General features: G+C 40.0%; 1 protein-coding gene and 1 non-coding gene across 4 annotated transcripts in view; both read right to left on the reverse strand.

Annotated features, from left to right (window-relative positions):
• Nucleotides 1-1,936: 1,936 nt before the first annotated feature.
• On the reverse strand, nt 1,937-8,904 carry LOC117270188 (uncharacterized). 3 transcript variants are annotated; one of them, XR_013488187.1, is made up of 6 exons: nt 8,539-8,904; nt 8,319-8,459; nt 5,917-6,729; nt 5,144-5,566; nt 4,129-4,245; nt 1,937-3,660 (listed from the first exon to the last, which is right to left on the reverse strand). It is a non-coding gene; the product is annotated as an uncharacterized LOC117270188 (transcript). The 3 variants fall into 3 exon arrangements; XR_013488185.1 differs by having other exon boundaries at nt 5,144-6,729; XR_013488186.1 differs by lacking the exon at nt 8,319-8,459 and having other exon boundaries at nt 5,144-6,729.
• A 2,969-nt stretch (nt 8,905-11,873) lies between these two features.
• reep5 (receptor accessory protein 5) overlaps nt 11,874-24,460 on the reverse strand; it is a 36,667-nt gene continuing 24,080 nt past the window's right edge. The window contains exons 3-5 of the mRNA XM_033647118.2: nt 22,646-22,784; nt 15,546-15,714; nt 11,874-12,187 (exon numbers count right to left, since the gene is read on the reverse strand). Coding sequence (XP_033503009.1) covers nt 12,138-12,187; nt 15,546-15,714; nt 22,646-22,784 — 358 coding nt within the window. The 3' untranslated portion in view covers nt 11,874-12,137. The remainder of the gene's footprint in view (nt 12,188-15,545; nt 15,715-22,645; nt 22,785-24,460) is intronic.

A 24,460-nucleotide genomic window follows, 5' to 3' on the forward strand; every position in this document is an offset into this window, starting at 1 on the left:
CAGTGGAAATATTTTTATTACTAATCATTCTGTATTGTTTCTCAGTGTGAAATCCTGGCTTGTAACCCTGAACAAATAAAAAATATGTCTTATCAGTTTGGTTTTTTAATTTAAGACCAATTGAGAACTTGAAAATATGAAAAAAAAAAACACGATCCATAAAGGTCACATCATGGCAAAAATGCACACACAATCTATTTCTAAAAAAGATACAATGTTATAATGCAGTGCTTAGGTAAGACAATAATAAATGACAGTAGTATAATGGAAATATTACATAATCATTCTGAAGGCCAACTGAGCATAGTAGGGCTTTCCAAGCCACATTTCACACAGGCCACACCAGCCTGTAGATTTTGTAAACATTAACTTAAAACTGTTTTCCCCTGAATAATCAAACAGGTATGACTCTTTAACACCAACAATTAACAATTCCACCAGTGATGGACAACTCTGTAATCTTTCTTAGCAACAAGCTTAACCATGAAGCTCATGTTAGGGTCACACTGATGGAAATGAAAGCTGCAGTCATTTTTAAAGCATAATTAAAAAAAAATTAAATCTATGTGAAAACTATGGTGGTGTACTATTGCACAAAAAGGAAATAGAATTGCAGACTGCTCTACACATGGTTAAGTGCATCAGATGTTTCAATGACAAAATAAACAACAAAAACAGTAAAGAATTTTAAATAAAACATAGTCAACCATACAATAAAGAGGCCATTACTATGAGGCCTGATCAGGACTGCTCTCAAGTTCAGAGGATGTCCATTTCAAAATAGTTACTGGACAGGATGTTGTCAAACTCTGTGCGAAATTCAGGGTAAGAGCTGTATGTGCACGGTACTTCAAGGGTAGCACCACATGTATGAGCAACAGGCCTTCTGTTTAGTCCAGTTTCAGCATTAAAGCATACCATAATTTTGTCAACACATATGACAGAGGAACCAGTACAGAAACACAGGATTTTTTCAGCTTTGGTTTGGTCAGCATTTTTCATGTAACGTTGGAGATGGCTAAAGGTTGCCTGCTCTCTCTGAGACAGCACCATCTTTGTTGTTTCAAACAGTTGCAACACTCTTTTGCCTGTGGCTTTCTTTGACTCATACAGAGACAACACACTTTCCTTGTCTGATAGTTTCTGCTGTACAAGTGCCATGGGTGTGGAGAAGTAATCCACTATATATTATGGCTCTTGTAGAAGGGAACTGCCCATTGGTCCGACAGCCCATTGGTTCGACATCCCATTGTTCCGACCATATTAAACCCATTGTTCCGAAGTCCGTTCCGAAATCATGCCCTGTGGTTAAGGTCTGGTTAGGTTTAGGCACAAAAACCATTTGGTTAGGGTCAGGAAAAGATCATGGTGTGGGTTAAAATGAAAAAGAAAGTGACAAACACATAAGCCGTGAGCCTGCTTCACCTCAAGCCTTTCCCAGCTGACCCAGAGCCGGTCGTGGCGCACCATACGCCCGCTGCGAGCTGTTCAGCACCACGGACAGTCAGACTAATGGGATGTCGAACCAATGGGCTGTCGGACCAATGACATGGACCCTTGTAGAATGGCTTTGTGAGCCATTGTTTCTATGGCAGGTTGCATGCTGTTCTTTGGAGGTAGGAAATGAGAACCCATCCTAAAGAGGTCAAGCAAGTCCCCAGATAACACACCGTCTTCTGGCCGACGTCGGCCTGAGGACGACACATCGGCCCTGAATTTATAACGTCTGACAAGCGTCGGCTGCATGGGCGGATATCTTTAAATTTAATACTCTTTTGTCCCAGCTCATCAAACGTCTCTGTAATGTCGGCTTTGGGTCGGCCCAGTGCCATAGAATGTCTGCCCACATACGGAAGTTGCCACTGAAGGCGGAATTTCATCTCCGCGGTGTTTGTTTGGAACTGAGCTCGCAGGACACAGCATCTCATCGCAGTTGGTTTCAGGTAAGCTCTACTAGAATAAATTGGCAGAAAATAGCTTTGTTGTTTCTTCTGTGACCGTTAAAAGAGGTTCCTGGTGAGTGGCGAAGCACGACTGGGTGTATATAGCTTAGCACAGCTCCCCACCAGCTAATCTTTCGTTAGCTGTTAGCTACTTTAGCGGTTTAGCTCATGTTAGTTAAGAGGCTATAACTGTGGTGTTTTCATTTTATTTTCCCTAGTTGACGTTATCTGCTCATCTGGTTATCGTGAACACTCGTTTTGGGTTAAAGTGGAAGTGCCCAGAGCTGCCACATGTGGTCCCGCGGCCCCCCGGCCTGACCTCCGGGGCCCTGGACGGATGCTCAAGTGTGGGTGACAAGCGCAGAGAGGAGCGCAGAGGTCAAATAGTGAAGTTTAAGGATGCCTTTGGTATGTTGGTAATGTGACTTTATGGGCAATTTATCAGTTGAGGTCTCCTCCTCTGCAAAGCAAACTGACCCGGTGGCTACAGGTAATAGCGCAGTTTTGAAGCCACTGTTTTTCCAAGATGAAGGACTGATTGTTGAGCTGCTGTTAACAGTTAACAGAGTTAACGCCGGATCCCGTTATTTAACAGTTTCCACACTGAATGAAGCAGAGTGACGGACCCAAAGCCTTCAATCTGGCTGAAAGACAGCTGAAATGCTAAAAAAATAATACAGTGGTGAAGCTGGGATTTGTTTCTTAAAGTTATGTGCACATCATCTTTTCTGTGTCTTGCAGGCTGCCAGGAGAAGCGGACTGGCCGTCAGATATTGTTTGTGGAAATTTGAAAATAAAGTTTCTCCAACTGACTTTTGTCTCTTCATTGTGCACACTTACACACGAAATAGGGTAACAGACAGCTATTTTTGAATGTTAGCATTAATTTCTCACATTGAATGGTGAAATAGTTGTAGTTTGAAAGGTCCAACCTAAATGAATAAAGGTCTTAGTTAACGAAGCATATTAATATTAATGAAGGAGCGCCTACTGAGCGCAGCCTTTTTTTTTGATCGTTTGAACGTCGCGTGGTGGTCATTTTCGATTAAAGGCCGACGTCTCAGCGACGTCTTGGCAATGAGCAAACGCTCTCCCTGCTACGTCTCAACGATCTAAACTTGATACATCGGGCCGATGTCGGCCAGATGTATGTGTGCTATCTGGGTCCTCTTTATCACTTTCCTCCATTGTGCCCTGGAGAGCCTTCTCAACAGCTGATCTCTCAACAGGAGGAAGGTAGTTGAGAAATGATGTCATCAGGATGTCTACATCAACTGAGGCAATGCCATGGATGCAGGCTAAAATGAAAGCCTTTGATAGCCTCACTGGCATGACACCATGGTCTAATAATCCTTTCACCCAGATTTGTCCAACTGCTTGCCATTCAGCCTCACAGAAATCTGGCCTCAGCCTTGGCACTCGCTCTGTTTCCCCTTTACACTGTTCAAGAAATTGCTCCCAGAATGCAGTGTAAACCTCCCTTGACACTCTAGCATCATCAGTAGCTTTTTTCATTTACAAAGTCCATCTGTAGAGTCAAATTTATTATGCTGCTGTCCATAAATACACCCAAAAGATCTTCAACAACCTTTATCCTACAAATTGATGCACGTCGTGTGCTCTCTGGATTTCCTGGGTAGTCAGGTGAGGTTGATGGGGAAAGCAGGCTGCTTGAAGGTGAGGGCAAATCTTGTGGCAAAAGATTCAGTCCACTGTCCTGTGAGAAGAACAAAACATCCACAAAACAAAAGAGTGTTTAATCAATGAAGCAGAGGTGAAAATATCCTAACTTTTAGTACGTTTGTGTGAAGGTCAAAATAATACTGCATCCTATGTTTCCCATAATGCAACTCAAACTCCCTACCCACCCATGAGACCTTCTTTCAAACTGCACACCTCCAGTTTACAACATAGGCTTTCTATTCAAAAATTGTTGTCTCCAATCCCAAGACAAGGTAACTTCAATATGACTTCATACTTTTTCAGACCCGTCAGAGCTCCTCCAGAGCCTTACGGGACATTAAACAAATGTTTTTAAAAGCTGAGCACTAGAGAAGACTGACCTACCACACCTTCAGAAAATGGTATGCTCAAAGGCTCCATCATATCACATCCAAACAGTTATGTAAAATCATACAGTAGTTTAGAGGATGTGTTCAGGGTTGCTTGCAGTGATGCATCTTACCTGTGCAGTTTGCACTGCCTCCCCATGTATGGACTGCACAGCTAGTGTAGGCAGGTCATTAGCTGAGGGCAATGGGAGTTGGAAAGCCTGCATAGGCACTCCATTCATCTCAGCACTCTGAAGAATGAATGAAACATAATGTATTAAATGACAGGAGACACTTTGACCCTAAAGTCTATGATGTGATTGCAGACTGTAATTTATAAAAGTCTTTCAAATTAGTCTTCTACATCACCCTATCTTCTAGTTAAAACCAGGAACACTCATGAGATAGTCATGAAAAATCCAAATAGATTTTGGGAAATGGAAAAGAAGACAAAAACCTCTAAAATTACAGAAACAGAAAAGCATCATAAAGTCACAAATCAATGCTTTGTGCTGCTGTACAATCCCAGGAATCAGTTCAAAGGGACTCTGTTGACTTATTTGTTTTTAAGACAAGTTGTGCATGGCACTATACATTAGAAATACAAGTTCAAGAAAAATATTTTGATATAGAAATTTGATATAAAAAGGGAGAATTTTGAGATTGTGTGGAAGCAAACATGCCTGACTTAAGAGAGTAAAATTGTATCTTAAAGAGAATTTCCTCAGGTTTTCAGCAGTTATTATTTTGATTTTTTGCTATTTAAAACTGTTCTGAAGTAGCAGCATATAAGTAGTAGTATAAGCAATGTGATGTTAATCAATTATTGCTGTGGCAAAATGAAGGTCTAAATAAACTAGGCATGAACTAAGATTGCAGTTGGTACAGTAAGCATTGCCCACACTGTAGGCCATTTCATTTGTGTGGGAACATAACAGTGCTTATGCCATAAAAAATAGGACGTAGTTAATTTTTTTGAGTCGGGATGGACAATTGAATTGTTTCATACAATCAAATTTGAAAAAAGAAAGAAAATATTTTACTGACTTTAAGTAACAGTACATTTCACTCTTTCTACTGGTTTAACCTGTATTAGTATTTCTACCTCCTTACCCCAAAACATTCCTGATCTTATCACATTATTATTACCTGTGTGACATCCTCACTGTTGACGTAATCCAATGTGATCATGACTGTCTCATCTCCATCTGCTCTGCCAAGGTCCTCTTCTGGATCCCATACAACTGTATCTGCCTCGTCTACTCCTGGAACCTCTTCAAAAGTAAAATGATAGATGTGCTCAGGCTCTGTTTGTGGAGAGACATTAGGGACTGCTCTGGTCAGGTCAATAATTTCAAAGCAGGAGTCAGGGAAATCATTAAAAGGCTGGAGATGATTCCAGACTTCATCATGATCACTTGTGTTGGTGTCCTGCCCATGGCCAGTGTGAGTTTTTTTAATGTCTGTTGGGGCTGAATGAGAGGGATGTGATTTTCCTGGATCTTGTGCTGTCACAGTCTCAGATTTTGTTCTTTGTTTTTTGGATCTTGGTTGCAACTGGAAATGCATATTCTGCAACAAATAAAAGACACATTTTCACAATTATTGTCAGCAGTAATTTAAAATCATGGAATGGATGAACATATTTAAGATCAAATGGTGTGCAAAAAATACATATGGTTCAAAGAAGCTCCACTAAAACCTATTAGGAAATATACAACATGAGCAATATACAACATGAGCAATATTATTAGATATTCTTACATCTTCCCATACATTGGCAGCAAAGTAGTAGGTGATATTTCTCATAAAAAAAAAAAGTTTCTTACTGGTGAGAAAATAGGTGTTTACCATTGTTGGCACACAATCTCACTCTGTGTTTTATGAAATACATGTGCATTATCTTTTAATTAAGTTATTACCTGAAGTTTAATCTTCAAACAAAATCTCCTTCCATCTGTATTACAAATATTGTTCCTACTGCCGCAAACCTGTCAGATGAGTGTCCATGAACCAGTAGATCTGTAATCGAATCATCTGCATCAAGGTGAGATCCATCCTCAGTCAACCGTAAATCTGCTCCCTCAGTGATGCTGACAGATAAATCCTCAGATAAAGAATCTTCATCCAAGTGAATCCACTTCAGATGAAGACTGATCTGTTGAAGGTCCTTCGTCTTTTGTGCAAATATAAAATCTAAGCAGCTTCAGTTTGGTTTGTTCATACAGTCTGCCAACAGTCTCATCAAAAGGAATCTGCTTTCTTTTAAGATCACAGACCTCAAAGGTAAAGTCATCAGCTTGCCCTCTGGTTGAGTGCCCATTTGGGAAAAATAGCTCCTTTCCTAGCTCCAAAATCTGAGCAACAGTTGTTGTTTTTTCCACAGTTGCATGTCTTGTTCCTCTGCCATTTTTGGTCCTCACTTGATGGTATTCATAACTGTGAAAATGAAGCCATCCAATTTCAATCTTCCTGGAAGTCTTTTCTGCTGCAGTATTTCTCTGTCTTGCCATCCCTTCACCTGGGTGTTGGAGCACACCTGATGTACCACACAGCACACCCTTTGTCCTTGATCTCATTTTCCGAGTTTCTATTTTATCTCTTATCTTTGTATAAGAGTCTCTCTCTCACATTGTTTGTTGACAGAAGGAAAGGGCAGCTATTCTGTCACCATATGAAGTGACATATTTGGCCATTTGCTCATCAGTCATAATGGAAATTACTGCCTTGTCAACCTGCAAACAGAAAATATTAAAAGAGATACTTGAAATGTTTACTTTGAACATGTACATCTAGACAGCCTCTACAATATGTGTTTCTTGCCATGGCATCCACAGTTACCATGGTAACCACTTTTGTGGCATAAAAAGACACACAGCTTGACATAAGGCAAAGTGAAATTCAACATCTGTAACCCTAACGACATATGGTTGTTGGACTGGCATAGCTTGACGTTAGAGCGCTAACATTACAGCTAGTGTAACATTAATGCTAACTCCCCTTTTCCCCAAGTTAGTTTCTACTGTTATTCCAAGCTCTGTGTTGTTACGCTGACTTATTACGTTACTGAATGAATTCTATGCCCACCTTGTCTCTTTTCATGTGCATGATGTCCGCTTGAGGGACCTCTCTCTCTCTCTCTCTATGTCTCCTTCTGTTTGCTGATTCCCAAATGGCCAAGCGACCAGACGATAAACAATCTTCTGTACTTTTGCGAGATCTCGCAAAAGTTTTGCAAGATCTCGCAAATGTTTTGCGAGATCTAGCAAATGTTTTGCGAGATCTCGCAAAAGTACATCTTTTTTTTTATTTTTTTCAACCATCTATTTTTTTTCCCTTCCATGTCCCTTTAGGGGCTCCGTAGGTATTAGTCATGATACCTATTGGTACACAAAACTGTTAGATCGGCCCATTAGTCATGATTGATTCTGGGCTGGACCAATTACAGCTGCCAATCAATCAATCATACAGAGAGAGAGCAGATGACAAAATGGAGAGCAGCAAGAAACGCAAAGGAGGTGCGGAAAAAATAAGAGAGAAAAAGAGACAAGCCCTTCAGGCAGATGCTGCCAAATGTGTTAAAATAACACAGATGTTTGCTGGCTATGGCGGAGCTTCTTCAGCAGCAGCATCAATGGCCGCAGCCGCAGGTAATGGCGGAGGTGGCCGTCAGGTGGATGAGGTGAGGGGGAGGCAGGAGGAGGAGAGACCCGCGGCCGCCGCATATTACGATGGCACAGGTGGTACAATGGAAGGGAATTTGAACTTCAGGTAAGAAGTGATGAACTGCAGTCTACCTGGGTCAGATATGAATCAAGTTTGGTTGATAGTTTATTTTCGTTGTGCTTGCTAAATTTTAACACAGCATAGTTATGAGTAGGCCACGTTAGCTCAGTTAATAGCACTAGCTTGATTTTAACAATTTAGCTAGCTGTTGAGCAGCATGACAGGGTTTCTCTACTGCTGGGCTGTTTCTATGATGTTATACTAGTGATAGTGATCTTAGTGCTTCAGTAATTTGATTTTTATTCATTTAGTTAGTTAAGTATAGTCTTTATTAGTTAGGTAGTAAAATATTTCAGTGTCTATTAATTGATATAAGTGCACTATGCAGTAATTCTTTACTCAGAAACAGCTTAAGCTCAACAGAGTAAAAATGTTCATGTAAAACCAAATGATTAGGCTAGTATTCATCATAAACCCTCTACACTTGTAGATATAATTTAGATTGAATCAAATTAGGTTTTGCCAGAGGTGTGATGTGATGCTGCTCATTAACATAAAAGTGGCTTGGAGTTAAAAGTAACTACTTAAATGTACTCACCTGACCTGGCTCCAGGTGATTTTTGTGGCACCAGGTGAGTAGGGAGGTGTTTTAGGATTGTTTCCTTCTCCCCGAGCTCAAAGGTTTCATCCAGAGGACACGTCTGGATGCGGAAGCATCAACAGGGCCGTGACGATGGAGCTGTGAAAATGTATGTTGTCACAAAAACGACCCCTTAATGTTTGTTATGATTTCCCAAAACTTAGTTAACATTTCTCACCTGTGTACTGGATGTATGGGCTCCAGCAGATTGACCCAACCGACCGGACGCCATCATCTCAAGCAAAACGGACACTTCGCTGCGTTCACAGTGCTATGTGGAAATCGGACATATCAGCACTTAAAATGTGGCTGTTGAACTGCAAAATCTGGCATAATTTATCGCTCTTATACCGCAATTGGTGCTCAGTACTGTCTATAACAGATTTCTAAATGGAAGTTTGTCACTGGCATCAATTTTTACACTGCCAGTCACATGAATATGGTGTATATAAGTGTTGAGTCAGAATGTTTTTAGTTCCTACGTTCACTGAAGGCACTGTCACTCATGATTCCACACCCCTCTCAGTTGATGCCACGCCCCCCACGCCACATCAGGGTCAAAAAAAAGATCTGAGTGAAAAAAAGATTTGAAAGTGAAAAAATAACATTTGAAACTGTAAAAAAATAAGATCTGAATCTGAAAAGATAAAACATGCAACTGAAAAAAATAAGACCTCAAATGTTAAAATACATATGGAAGTGAAAAGTGAAAATAAATTATTCATTCAAAAGAATTACCAAAGTGAATCAAAATTATATTTAACCTGAAAAAACGTTTCATACACTTATTTTTGTTTTGAATACATTGTATTTTTCAAAATTCAAGATCAGCACATGAGTTTTCAGTTTCAAATATTATTTTTTCAAGTACAAAACAGTTGACCCTAATGTAGCTCCACAGTCCATCCCAGCCTCGTCACCAAATGCGAGGGAAATTCTCTCCTCTGAAGAAGTGATGGACTCGGTGTGAGGAATCAAGTTTCTTTAATACATGCGGCATGGAGAGAAGAGCAGAGTTGACAACCTTCAGAATGTACAGACGTTTATACCAATCCAAAGCTCTGAACCCAGGTTGCACCCACCAGCTGCACTCGTAAAGGAGCTTACCCCCCCCCCCATAAAAGGTTTAGCAAAACAGGAAACTTCCCCCTAAGAACTGTAAGGTCATGACCTCACAGTGTGAAGAATTGCCCCCCAGTAAAGATTTCTAAATACTTCCCACAGATTGTAGCCTGTGTCATTGTTTGAGGTAAAGCTTTTTTTTTTTTTCAAGGACCTCCCTAAATACCCTACAGAGCAAATGTTTTATAAAAACTGACTTGGGTACCCATCAGGGCCCGGCTCTTTACCTGTCATCCTCCGAATTGCATTATCTTTTTCATCTGCAGTCACTGGTCCCTCTAGGCTATCCCTATCTGCCCCCTCTAAGGACGGTATCTCCAGTTTTTCAAGAAATCTCTCCACCTGCTCCTTGTCATTTATTTCTGAAGTATACAAATCCTTATAAAATGATTTAAAATGGTCAGTAATACCCTTCTGATCTAAAATTTTGTTGCCCAGATTATCCCCTATCTCTACTATCATACCCGCTGCTGCTGATTGCTTCAACTGATGGCTCAGGAGTTTACCTGCGTGTTCATCATGCTCGTAAAAATCCTGTCTTGACCTAAGATAAAAATCCTCCTCACGCTGAATCATTAAAATATCATATTCAGTCTGTAGCGAAATCTTCTGTCTATGTAGCTCCTCAGAGGGAGCCACAGAATGTGCCAAATCAACTTCCTTTATCGCCTTCATTATGTCTGTGGAGCGTTTCATCTTTCTTTTCCTCTCACCTGCATTATATGAAATGATTTAACCTTGTATATAAGCTTTTAGGGACTCCCACAAATACTACTTCTAATCTCAGAATCATTTAGTTCTAAGAAAAAGACTATTTGAGAGTTTATGAATTTTTTAAAGTTGTCATCTGCCAGTAGCCGGGTATTAGGACGCCACGTTTGCTGAGGTGGTGTATTCTCAGGAAAACTAAGTTTCAGCACGACTGGGCTATGATCGGATATTACTATACCAGAATATTCTATATCTGTCACTATAGGGGTCAATTTATTATCTAATAAAAAATAGTCAATTCTAGTGTACATCTGATGTGGTGGGGAGTAAAAGGAGTATTGCCTGGAGGTTGGGTTTATGAATCTCCACGGATCAAATGCCCCATATCACAAAAAGAATTAATGCATTGTGCTGATTTACTCAATACAGTGGTTGTTAGGCTAGAATGGTCCAAAGTTGAATCTAATAAACAATTCAGATCTCCCCCTAAAACCAGATTATGAGTATCCAAATCAGGCAATAGTGAGAATAGGTCCCTAAAAAATTGCACATTATCCCAATTGGGTGCATATACAGTATGTTTGCCAACACTACCAGCATATTGAATAGCTTTTCTACTACAATAATGTACTGGCCATGTTTATCCCTTATAGAAGTTGTTTCTATAAATTGTACATTCCTGTGTATGAGGATGGCCACTCCCTTACTCTTACTATCAAAATTCGAGTGATAGATTTGATTAAATCCCCCCCTGCAGAGCTTGAGGTGGTCCTTGTTCAATAAACGGGTCTCCTGCAAGTAAACTATCTCTGCTCCCTGGTCTCTCAAATGTGAAAATACCTTATTCCGCTTAGCTGGGTTATTAATTGCTCTTACGTTCCAGCTCATCAATTTTGTGTCCATTCTGCTCACATTTTTATTTGATGCCATGTCAGGAGTCTGCAGCCTGATGTTGCCATTGATTTTCTTTTATTAATCATTATATTTCATTGTGCAGACATGCCTCGTAAGGAGAGGAGGTGGAAGCAAAAACAAAAGGAGCTGCGTCAGGCTGCTAAAGGCAGTGGATCCCTCACCAGCTGGGTGAAGAGCACAACAGATAAGAATAACACATGTACCAGTTGTTTACATTGCAGAGGTATTTCATGTTACATTCTTTATGAATATAGGTTGCTATAATTCAGCTAGTTATGCTGTAAGTTATGTCATCATAAGTCTTGTTCCATGTGCCCCTTTTTAACCTTCAGTACCTGCCCCTCCATAGGTCTTTGCATGGCCCTGTGAAACTGGACTAATTTAAAGGACAACACAGTTCATTGTGGTTTTCTTTAATAACTTGTCTTCACACAGCACATTCTCAGTTGTTCTATTTAATGTGTTATGACTTTTAATAAAGTCCACAAATAATCTTCAAATATGGCTTTTAATTGTAGGTGCAGTCAGTCCCAGTTCTGAGAGTCTGAAATGCTCTCCTTGTGGGTACCTTCAATCCTGTAATGACAATATTAACTTTAGAATGTCTATGAATCAAAGAGTTCATCTACCTATAAAACATAAAAACACAGAGAATTTGTCTATCACAATATTATTCTCAGCAATTCTGCATATAGTTTGCCCTTTACATAACAGTTCTCAGTTTATGCACACAATATAGTGAAAGTATGAAAATCAGAGAACCACTTCAGCAAGTTTGTTTTTATTTGGTTCGAGAAGCGCATCAGGGCCAGCATACAGTCATCTCACAGCCCTCCAGAAGGCAAAGTTAAATAAGTGAACTGACCTGGGAAATGGCTTTAATTGAAACATGTAACATGTGTAACATCTAATACAGGTTGGCTAAAGAATCAGATTACATGAACTCTTTTAAACAAACATTTTCAAGGCAACATTTCTTCTGGAACAGAGTGGGCTCCAGAGAGACACGGTGGACAGGAAGTGTCCTTCTTAGGTGCTCTTCTTCTCCTCAAAGATGATGTTTGCTGTGGCTCTCTTGGCTGTGGACAAAGTGACACACAGACATCAGATGTCTTGTTTGTTATCTGGAGTCAGAAAGCTACAAACACCCTCATTTTTGTTCATTGCTAAGCTACAGTCAGTGAAACTCAACACTTCCTGTTCATGTTTCACATTACAAACTAGGGCATTAACAGAAAAGTCGATTTGTCGACGTGTCGTCGTCAGTGGCACAAGTCGACACGCCCCGGGAGGAGTCGACAAGTCGTGTGTTTTTTCCCTCTCTCTCTCTCTGTGTACTTGTGTACGGAATGCAATCGCTGCCTCTGATTGGCTTACGCTGATACTTTATCATTGACATACTCGGGCGTACTACAAGCAGAGCAGACTCTGCGAGGAATGTCCGCAGTCATTCGGGCTTTCATAGTCGAGCGCACTTCCGCCTTGTAGTTTCCTGTAAAATGTCTGTGAAAAATCCCCGCGATGTGAAAAATACATGCCGAGCAGTCACTGGTGCGCGGAGCAGAGTCCGCGTGGTTGTAAAATCTGAGCTTTGCGCACACAGGGCTTGCGGACGTCCGCTTTGAGTCCGTTCCGCGTACGTTCTGCCCGAGTATGTTCGGGCCTTGACAGACACACATCACATGTGTGGAAATACTTCACTTTCCTCCGCCATGTCAATGTGATGATGTCAACAAATGACTTGTCGACTCGACTTCGACTTTATTGACAGATAAGTCGACCTGAAAAAAATCAAAGTCGTTAATACCCTATTACAAGCTCACCTGAACCGGAAGGAAAATGTCATCAGAGCCACTGTAAGACTGAAACATCAGTGTAAGAATGTAGAGATTCTCTGACATGAGCAAAATCTAAATAAAAATGCATTAATACAGGATAAGATGCATTAAAACAGGCCCAACCTGATGGAATTGATATCATTAGCCCTTTTTACACTGCCTCTTCTAGGTGGGAATTCCATGCCGTTACACCTCACTGTACTTTGTAAAAGGTATGATTGTGGAATGGGGGGACAGAGCTGTCTCGCCTTTAAGCCAGCATCAGAGGTAACAGCGCTGAAATTATGTCTGTATAAACGGGACAGCCGGCAGGGTGGCATGGGTGTGAAGTTTTGACGACATGTTATGGATGTGACCCACCACTGGAGATTTAAAAAGTAGGACCAGGAGCTCTTTATCCTCTGAGCAGAGGACAAGATCAGCCGCCATAAAACAGGGATGGTAAATGATAGTTAATGACATGTTAATGCCATTGTTATTGTTTATTAGGGTGATATGGACAAAAAATCATACCTCTGTATTTTCAGGCTCAATGGCCATACACAATATACTGTATATCATCACAGAATAACAGAACAATATATAAATCCATTGTAGTTTGAAACAATTAAAAATCTATGTTGGTGGTGGGGGGAAGTTAAAAAGTGGTTCTCCTTGGCATTTCAAATAAATCTGGTGCTGGAAAATGATTTAAATATTTTTATTTATTGAGGCTTTTAATCTTATTTATGCACATGGCATCAACAGAGAGGCCAAGGGAGGGAAGGAGTAAGAGACACTTTGTCCGTGTTATATACATCTTGTACATGAAACGTCTGTGTTGTCGTTGCATTTTTTAAAAAACATTTGTCGCCTGCATCTAGGCACTGTCTGTCACACAATAGACTACAACTACCAGCGATGCGCTATAATCCACCTCACACACACACTACCAAACAAATGCTCACCTGACACAATCAAGCAGCTCTGCCTCCCACACATGCAGGGGTACTACACATGTGCTACTGCAGTCAATTCATTCATCTCACAGACTGATTTAGTGTAACATGTGCAACATATAGGCCAATGTGCCACTGTAGACTAATTAACAGACAGATTAAACAGAGTAGCAGCTTTGTGTCTCTCTGAGTGTTGCTGGAGAACTGGTGAGTGAGTGTGTGGGGCAGAGCTGTGTGGAGAGTGTGAGAGGAGAAATGCTCACTGGTATGCCTTATGTAATGCAACTTGACCCTATATCAATATAAACGGTATTGTCCAAATCAATATCTTGCTTGAAAATAAATCAATATACTGTACATAGTGGTTCTATCGTCCAGAACTATTGTTTATAAAGTGCTGCTGGTGTGGATGTTACAAGCCACATTAGAAGCCAGTGCTGTTGTGTTACATTTCACGTTTGTCACGTCTCTTTTGCTTCCGTGATGCCAGCATGCTGTCTAAAACCACACACTGGAGTAGCATTAGGCCGCTGTTGTTTGGTTCTGTGTAAAAATACAAAGGAGTCATAAAGATGAGACTTCATAGCAGCTCAAAAGTGCCATCACTGTGTTCTTTGTTTTACTGTTTTACTGTTAACTGTTTTTGTTATCTTTCACATAAAGTTTCCTTAAATTTTGTGCCAAATGAGGGGCATCGGTGGCTTAGTGGTAGAGCAGGTGCCCCATGCCGCAGCGGCCCGGGTTCGACTCCAGCCTGTGGCCCTTTGCTGCATGTCTCTCCCTCTCTCTCTCCCCCCTTCACACTTCACTATCCTATCAATTAAAGGCAAAAAATGCCCTAAAAAATATCTTAAAAAAAAAAAAAAATGTGCCAAATGACAACATTTGAGTGATTTGTTTACTTTGGAATATTAGAATTAGTGGTGTCACAATATACTGGTATTGACAATAAACGTGAGACTTAAAAATTACATTTTGATATCATGTTAATAATACACATATGATCATATTGTGAAAATATTCCAGCATCTCCTAAATCCTTTTTTTTCTTTCCATTCTTGCTTTGTCTCCCTTCTCCAGTGCTATCTGGTTGCCTTTTACTATCCATTAAGTGTAACTGCTCTTTTTGCATGATTTTTTACAGTTATGATTTAAGTCTCTCTCTTTACCTTCCTATACTTGCATTTTGAGTGGAAGTCATTTGCCAAAGAAAGGCAAAAACACACAGTAAAGAAACGTAAAGATGACTGACTGATAGTATTATTACTATTATTATTAGTTTCAAATTTACTATAGATATCATGATAAAATTGTTACCATGAACTCTTTTGGCCACAATAATCGTGTAATCAAAATCTGACATTGTGCCAGTCATAATATTGGCTAATATAAATATATCAGCAGTGGTGTAGTGGTAGTTGATGAGGTGGGTGTACTACTTGATAGATAGGTAGGTTACTGAGGAGGAAGTGGGTAGACTCTCCTATTATATTCCTACGGCTTTTGGGCTGATAGGTGGGTATGCTGTAAATGGCCAGAAAAAGACAGGCATACCCCATATACCCTCCACTGCACCACTGCTTATTGGCTTTTTTTCACTTTTCTTATAATTCCAGGCTCTATTTACTGTAAACAATACACAAACATGTTGACTGACTCACCCTCATCTTTGAACTTGTCAGCAGCTTCTGATGCCTTGTCCTTGAGATTCTTCACTGCGTCATCAATCCTGGCTTCGTTCTTGAGGAAGAATGGTCGAATGATGCGGTTGTAAATCTGGACTGATCCGTTAGAGGGAGTTGGAGCCATGCACCACACCAAGAAGGCACACTGGGAAAGAAGACAGAAGCTCTCTCATCAAAGCAGAACAGGACACAGACATCACAGTCACATTACAGGCTGTGCTGATGAAACTGGTCTCCAAGTCTCAGTTTAAAGCTGTCAGTTACTCCACTTCATAAGAAACTCAACTACACAGAAGCTTTTGCTAAAAGAAGGTATTTTGTGAAGTCTTAAACTGATTATTCAGTTTACTTCTACAGCTTACAATTTTTCTATTCTAAATGTAGCCGTTACCATGATGTAATGACATGTTTAACTGCATGTGGTGCAACTACAGCTGAAAAGGATTCAGAAGTTTCAATGGTGCAAAGGTAATTAGTCATCTGTCATTACTGCAATGTAAGTATGAGTACATATAAGTACACATAGGTCCACAGAAATATAATGACTTGCTGTTATCTCTCCTCTACACAGATAAGCAGACAGTTTACCAGTATGCCTACATGTGTTCAATCAGTCTGTATCAAAGAAGAAATGACACTGAGCAGTAGGGCTGAAACGATTCCTCGAGTAACTTGAATAATTGGATTACTGAAAAGCCTTGAGGCAAATTATTCGGTAAACTATACAGTGCAGTTTCTCGTAAATGTTTATTTCTATCAGACAGCATGCTTATGTTACTTCCGCTGTAGAGCTATAAATTAATTATCAATAATCTGTCTGACGTGTTATAATGAAGATTGAAATATCACTGCCATGATGGTTTGCAGGTAGGGCTACATGTGACGAATTAGTGGCACGGGCTCTATTAATAGCCACAGCCGTGCGTAATGGTCGCGCGTAATGACAGCTGTTCTGTCAGAGAACCACGTTGGTGCGAGACAGTCTGTAAAACTGTACTTCTTCCCTGCTGTATTTTTATCTGACAGATCTAATGAGTAGTGGAGCGGGCACAGATATCAATATGCAAACTGACTGAAGGGTGTTTCTGCATCAATTTGAGTCTCACTGTGCAGTGTTTCCCCTATATACAACCAGCAGCGGCCGCCGCTGCTGATTTATTTATTTTTTTCCGTCTTAGCTCTTTAGAAACTATTAGTTATATTATTTGGCACTATGGACACTTCATATCCAGGTCAATTCACACACTTGTGAGTAAAGCATATAAGAGGAGAGGAGAGGGCTCTGTCTTGATGTGCACACAGACACGTGCGCACACACACAGGTGAGCACGCTAGAGTGCGGTTCGGGCCACATTTTCCTGACCAAACCCGACCCGAGCCCACCGCAGTTTGTTACCTGACATAGTTATTGTTATGGACAGTGTGTAAATAACCATCAAAAGACTGGTGTTACGCACAGCCAAACACACACGCGTTCAGGCATTGTCACGTAAATAACAACTTCCAGCAGGTCATAGCATAAAATAGCAGCATGTGAAGTGACATGCCCCATGCATCATAGAAAAGCTACTTTGTGATCTAAATGTAACCAAAACTGTCACATTCTTATATAATCTACAATCAGCAGACAAAATGTCTTACAGCCTCTGAGCTGCTGGGCCAGCAGGCTGAGGACAGCAGACACCAGCAGACTCAGACTAATTTTCAAGTCAATACTGTCATAGAGGTGGAGCTGGACTCTCTGGTGGCAGTGTCAGAGAGGAGGATGCTGTCTAAGATACATGTCAACTTGGACAGTGTCTCCCACACGCTCCACAATGTGCTGATCAAACACAGGAGCACATTCAGTGATAGACTTATTTCCCCAAGATGCACCACAGAGTGCCACAGGAAGTCATTCCTATCTGTGGCCATCAACCTGTACAACTCCTCCCTCAGAGTGTCAGACACTCTGAGTCAGCAGACCAACACCTGGACTTAATTCACCTATCTGCATTTATAAATCATAAATCTATCAGGTTTCTACTGTGCAATAGTTACTTAAGGTACAGTTATTCCTTGCAACACTGCCTTAACTGTGCAATACCGTGCAATAATTCAACTACCACAATATTCTGTGTAATAATTCAACTGCTGCAATAATTCTGTAGTATTCTTATTCATTTTCATGAACACCTCTTGAATGTATACATTTGTTAAACATATTATACACATAACTCTTATTTCCTTCTTATTTTTGTCTTAACTTTATTAATGTATATATTGCAGTGAACATAATAGCATAATACATATTTTATACTTCTGAATATAAACACTAGTTTAAACTGTGTAATGTAGCAAGGTGTATATTTTTACATCCTTACAGACTCAGCACAGTGAACATATGGTTTAAGTACTTGGGTTAACACTGTAGCATAATGCACATTTTATTTCTATTTTTTTTTATTTTAATAATTTATATGTACATACTATTTCATATTCTTATTCTTAGTTCTTACAATTCTCTATTCTTTACATCCGAGCGACTGTAATGAATCATAACTTCTCCTCAGGGATCAAGAAAGTATTTTTGACTCTGATTCTGCAACAACACATAGTCCAGCATGTGATAACCTCATTTGCATACAATTTGCATGAATTACTAATTTCTGCCCTTGAATTACTTACTTTGTGCTCCCTAATAAAATTGTGCACACAAATGAACAGGATATACCATGAGATAATATAGTTAACATTTTATTACATGTTTAAGGGATATTAAAAGTAAAGTGTGTAAGATTTAGGGGGATTTGGTAGCGTCTAGCTGTGAATTGCAGATTATAACCAGCTAAAACTCCTCCAAGCTAGAGATCTTTCAATATTCATTGTTCAGGAGGTTTTTACTGGGAGCTGAATAATCCAGAGGTTTCTTTCTCCCAAAACAAAGCAGTGAAACCAGGTGAAACAGATAAAAACACTACACGAAGCAGCTTCACATTACAAACCAGTGTTTCTCCAACGCTGTTTGGCATGTCTATGCGGGCTGCTTGCTCACCACCTGCTAATTTGTGCTCAACTTTTTTCTTGATAACTTCAGATCCAGACGTTCAGGAGGTTTTTACTAGCAGCCGAATTATCCACAGAGGTGTTTTCCCTCTCCAAAACAAATGGACCACGTAAATAAAACTGCTAAAAACACTGAGTAAAGCAGCTTAATGTTACAAACCAGTGAAACTTCAATGGTGCTCATTGCAGATGGGCTTTTGTCTATGATGGCCAGTGCGAAATTGTGCATGTCCTTGTCTAGAGCCAGTGTTTGGTTTGTATGTTTTGGGCTACTTTAAAAACATGGCGGTGCAACATGGCGATCTCTGTAGACGAGGACTTGCTCCCTCTGTAGACATAAATGGCTCATTCTAAGGTAACGAAAACACAACAGTTCTTATTTTCAGGTGATTGTACAACAAAGAAAACATACTGATTATATTATAAGTGCTATATCGTAGGCAACTGGACTTGCTTGCGTTTCTTGAAGATGCCTCTTTCAAACCATCTTTCTTCCCTGGCCAAGACGTGCACGTGGCTGTCCTCGAAAAGAGTGTCCCTTCTCCTGTAGATGTAAGTGGACACCTGAGTCTTGACCTGAGGAGCTGGCTCTCCTGTGCTGTGCCATGTGCTTGTGGAGAGCCAGCTCCTCAGGTCAAGACTAAGCTGTCCACTTACATCTACAGGAGAAGGGACACTCTTTTCAAGGACAGCCATGTGCACATCTTGGCCAGGGAAGAAAGATGGTTTGAAAGAGGAGTAAAAGAAGCCATCTACGTCAAACCGGAACGACCATCATTAAACAGAAGAAGTGGATTACGACATCACTTATCACCCACGATGCGGTCTTGGGATCCCTCCCTAGACGACTTCACACCATTCACATCTGGTCCCACCTGACCCTAACGACTCACATGATGGCCAGGTCGGTCAACAACTCACAAGATGGCCAGGTGGATCAACGACTCACATTGTGACCTTTACGACTCTGAAACTATGAGCTCACATGTGACCCCAACGACTCCACACCCACACAGAGTTTAAAGCCTGCGGTTCCGCACCAGTCATTTAGAACTGAAGTAGCATCTTGGATGAGAGGCGAAATGTCTTCAAGAAATGCAAGCAAGTCCAGTTGCCTATGGTATATCACTCATGATTACCATTACCTGGATGACTGAGAATCTTCACTGACATACTGATTATATTCTATTCAGTTTCTGCTAATATACCCCCCTAAATCCTACACGCTGGACATTGTTAGCAGATACCTACTGTGTGACATATAACTGCCACAGCACACAAGTGACTGTTAAGACCACCCGTTAAATGCAGTTTGGTTTATATTTTGGAGAGATATGAATATACTTCTTTTTTGTTTGTTAAGTCATGTGTTATCTTTTACATCCATAAAATATGTTAAATGTCACAAATATATGTTAAATGCTGTTCTATTAATTTGTGCAAATAAATTATTGATCCAAGATCAAAACTGATTAATTTATTTATATGGATATATTTTGTTTCAATACAGTAACAGCTGTAGGGTCTGACAGTGTGTCTGTCGTGGACCAGCAGCTGGTTCACAGCAGCCTGCAGAGACTGTGGCTACACATTATAAATTAAATTACATTATATGTAAATTAATGAGATTAAAACATTAAAATATCACAACAAACGCTGCCATGCTCTGACTGGACATGTATCTCTCAGGCAGCTTCTTTGTCACTGTGTCATTTTCTCCCTGCCTGTGATGATTATCACACATACTGGAGATCCCTTAAGCAAACACAGGCCTTCTCTGCACTACTGGCTGCTGGTGAACTTGCTTACAGAGTTCACAGTACTCAGGCACTCCTTATCATCAGTGCAGTGTGCTCCACCCTCCACATATGATTAGTTAATTCTGCTGAGAAGAACACACACACCCACTGTAGTGAAAAGCTGTGCTCATGGTGGGCAGAGTCCATTGTTTGAATCCACCCATATTTGGCAGCTCCACCAGCCTTCACATTTTGCTCTTTTTTGTTGGTCCACCAAACGAAACAAACCTATACAAAAGTGTGTAGGGTTTGCACAATATGAGATTTTAATATTATCAGTCAGAACAACCATCAAAGGAATGAAAACAGAAGAGCTGTTGTTGGTTCAACAAACATTTTGTTACTATAATTGAAACTTGAAATCATTTTGTTAATGGAAGTTTGTGTAAAAAGTCTCCCTTTTGAAAATAACTAAAATAAAGGGGAGATTCTCCTTCCAGTTGCATTTTTTTCAGTATTGTAAATAAGCAAATGTACACAGTATGATATCTGGCAACTGTTGCATCACGGTATACCTTGAAACTGGTATATCACTGCAACCCTAAGGTACTTGTTTAATGCAGGGGATGTTAATTTAAATGAACACCTGCATGGACAGAAATATGATATGAGGAGAAATCAAGTGATACTTAACCCAAAACTGATCCCGATGGCTGTGTCATCGGTGTGTCTTTATCTGAGTAGCCTCGGCTATCAGTGTGTGAATGTTAGTGTGAATGGTTGAATGTGACAGGCAGAGTTACAGGGCTTTGAGTGGCCAGAAGACTGGAAAGGTAATTTATAAATCAGTTATTAGTTAATTGGTTTAAATAATTTAACAGATCAAAAATGTATTAGCCAATAATGCATAAGATGAGGGGTGTATGGTGTAATGGGCAAATATGTGGAGCAGGGATACATTGCGTCACATAGGCAGGGCAAAGCGGGATTTTACCTGCTACACAGATTCTGTCTCTGCAGCGTGTGGTTGCTGCCAGCTTCATTGTGTGTGTGTGTGTGTCTGTGTGTGTATTGAGTTTTCCCAAGTGATAACGCAGTTGATCATGAAAAGTTTTGGTATGTTTGCTAAGTATTTAGGCTACATTAACTGGTACTGAATTATCTGATTGGATCATTTTAACAACAGGAAGCCTTGATTGATTTATTTTAATGTGAAATGTAAACACACACAAGGTAGCACAATGCCCACGCACATGTGGGCGGACAGCGGGTGAGAACTATATTTTTTAATTTTTCGGAATAAAACAAATGAAAAGATGTGCAGTATATGGGTAATATTTTGACATCTAAATCCCGATTATCAAGCCGCTATTCCTTTTATTTTGAAAGTCAGTGACACAAGTTGAACCTTTGACCTTGTTGTCACCGCATGGGGGACTTCACAGTGAAACTTTGCAGCCCGAGGATGAGGTGGCAGCCAACATCGAGTTCAAAACGACCAAGGAGGATCCTTTTGAGGTTTTATGGCAGTGACGGAGCATGCTAAAACGCTTCCTAACCTGGCAGTGATTGAATGTTTTTGCCATCGTGGCACTGAGCGCTGCCAGTGAAAGAGATGTCTCCTCTGCTGGATTTGTAATTTAAGAATGGAGAACCCAGCTTAATGTAAGTGACTGTAGCCTGTGTGTGCTTAATCACAGGTGCGGGTCGGGTGTGGCTTTGACTTAGACATAATGACTGGTAACAGGTTGGTTCTGGTACTGAGCTTTAGGTGGGTGGGTGCAGGTTTTAAAAAAATGGACCCATGCAGGACTCTGGCCTGCCTCACGCTGCTCACTGAAGCGGCCCTGTTGATTGACATAAAGTTGTGATAATTCCTCGGCGTTGTTTGTTGGCTGTGCGGTTTGGCCAGGGTCATGCTAACGCTAAACTAGCATTTTGGACAGAAGCAGCTGCTGGAATTCAATTAAATGAGGATACTTTAAATCAAAGCATGCCATTTTTTTATGGGTATTTCCCCCCAAATCGGTTCACTTTTAAAAGGTTCACTTTTTAAATTGAAATTATGCTGTAAAAACTGTAACCATGAAACTGTGACATTTTCTGTGATTGTTATTGTAAAGTGAAAATCTCATAACGTTGCAGTCCCGGTGCTGGCTCATAAGACACCAAAATCAAGAGGGGAAAGCTGCACACTAAACTCATTTTTACTTTTATGAATATTTTTTACTGCACATTTGTCAACACATTGATTAAAACAAAATCGAACACATCAGACCCCAGCTGGATTACCTTTCCGATATAGTAGAACGGGAACCAAGAGAGGAAGATGTCAGCAAAAAACTCTGCCACACTGAAGACTCCATACACCACCCAGTAGGTAAGCCATTTAGTATCATCATCTTTGGTGGCACTTTCAATGGCCTTAATCCTGGAGAGAGAAAGGAGCAACATGTTAGATAAATACTTTGATATATGAAGTCAACTTAACTCTCACTCTTGAAAAAGAAACTGGTGACTGTGTTCGAGAGAACACAAACTCCTTCGTATTCTCTCTTTCCTTTCTTCTCTTGTTCTGTCACCCATGGAGCCTTATATTGCACTGTCTTTCTAGAACAGTCTTGACTACTTCAATTAGGGATGCATGATTTTTTTTTTTTTTTTTTGCAGATATCCAATATGCCGATATGTAATAACTCATTTGGCCAATAGCTACCAATATCGATATATCCACTTTTTTCCCCCCACCTAATTCTAGTGATCATCAAATCTCTTCTGTGGGGAAATTAACATCATATTATGCATGCATACCCTTATTGTGATGGCCCACCAGCAGATGGAGAGGTGAAATACAATACTTTTCAATGTATGCAATATTCATTCATTGTGCAAAATGGGCGGCATGGTGTTACAGTGGATAGCACTGTTGCCTCATAGCAAGAGGGTTCTTCTAAGGTACTGCACTCAGTGTGGCGGACCCTCCACATGAGCGTGGAAATAGAGTGAAAGTGGGTAGGGAGAGGGTGCAGGGGGTGGTTTGGGAAAGGCCCCAAACCTTTCCAGAGCCACAGAAGACATTATATGTCTGTTTCCTCAGGCTGAGTAGTTCTATCCACGACTATTAAACTAACCTTGATGTGTTTAATTGGAGTGCTCCTTTAAATCTCTGCAGCCACCTGAGGGCAACAGGTCAGTTATGTGTCATACAGTGAAACTTAAGCATTAAGGTGCTCTGGAGCAGGGGATCAGTTTGACTGATGCTTATACTCTTGTTCTATCACTGATAACATTTAATATTTTTAGGCTCAATGAGATAATGATTGTAAATAATTACTATGCCAGCTACAGCCACTGAAAAACTAGCCTCTGTAAATTAGCTCCCAATAAATTATAAATGCATCATTACAGTCAAATGACCAATAATTTACTTTCTTCAAGCATTTCTTTTTACACATTTTCATCTTTTCCTCTCTGTGTTACCAATTGTAACAAAGTTTTAGTGATTTTTACTTATTTACAATAGTTTGTTGATTATGATACAAGAACCTTTGCAAACAAATATCTTATATTTGGAATTAATTTTGATTACTTTGTACAGATGAGTTTTCACCTGACAATAAAGGGTTCTTTTCTGTAGTAATAGTAGTAGTTTTATTTGGTTCAGTAGTTAATTAAACAGATGCATTCCAGAAAAGCAGTACATATAAATGAATGAACCAAAAAGGTGTAGGCTGAAGCCGTAGCTTATATGATGCCAACCCTTTTTACACTACATCACACCAAAACAAAAACAAAAAGTGTTCCAACAAAAACAAAAAGTGTTACAGAGATCAATTACAACGAAAATCATGTGATATAGGCTTAGGAAATTTACAGGAGAAGCTGCCCAAGGAAACTTAATATACTTGGTCATACCAAGAATTTATATTTATCAATTGCCCTAAGTTTAAACATTTTTTGAATTTACAGATAGAACTACACATTTTTAACTCATCACAGAGACTATTCCACAAGTTTACCCCTTTAACAGAAATACATCTACTTCTGAAGTTTGTCCTTACTTTAATTTTTTTAAACACACAAATTCCTCTGAGTTCATACCGACTT

The sequence above is a fragment of the Epinephelus lanceolatus genome, chromosome 19 (assembly GCF_041903045.1).
Source record: "Epinephelus lanceolatus isolate andai-2023 chromosome 19, ASM4190304v1, whole genome shotgun sequence".
NCBI classification, from domain to species: domain Eukaryota; kingdom Metazoa; phylum Chordata; class Actinopteri; order Perciformes; family Serranidae; genus Epinephelus; species Epinephelus lanceolatus.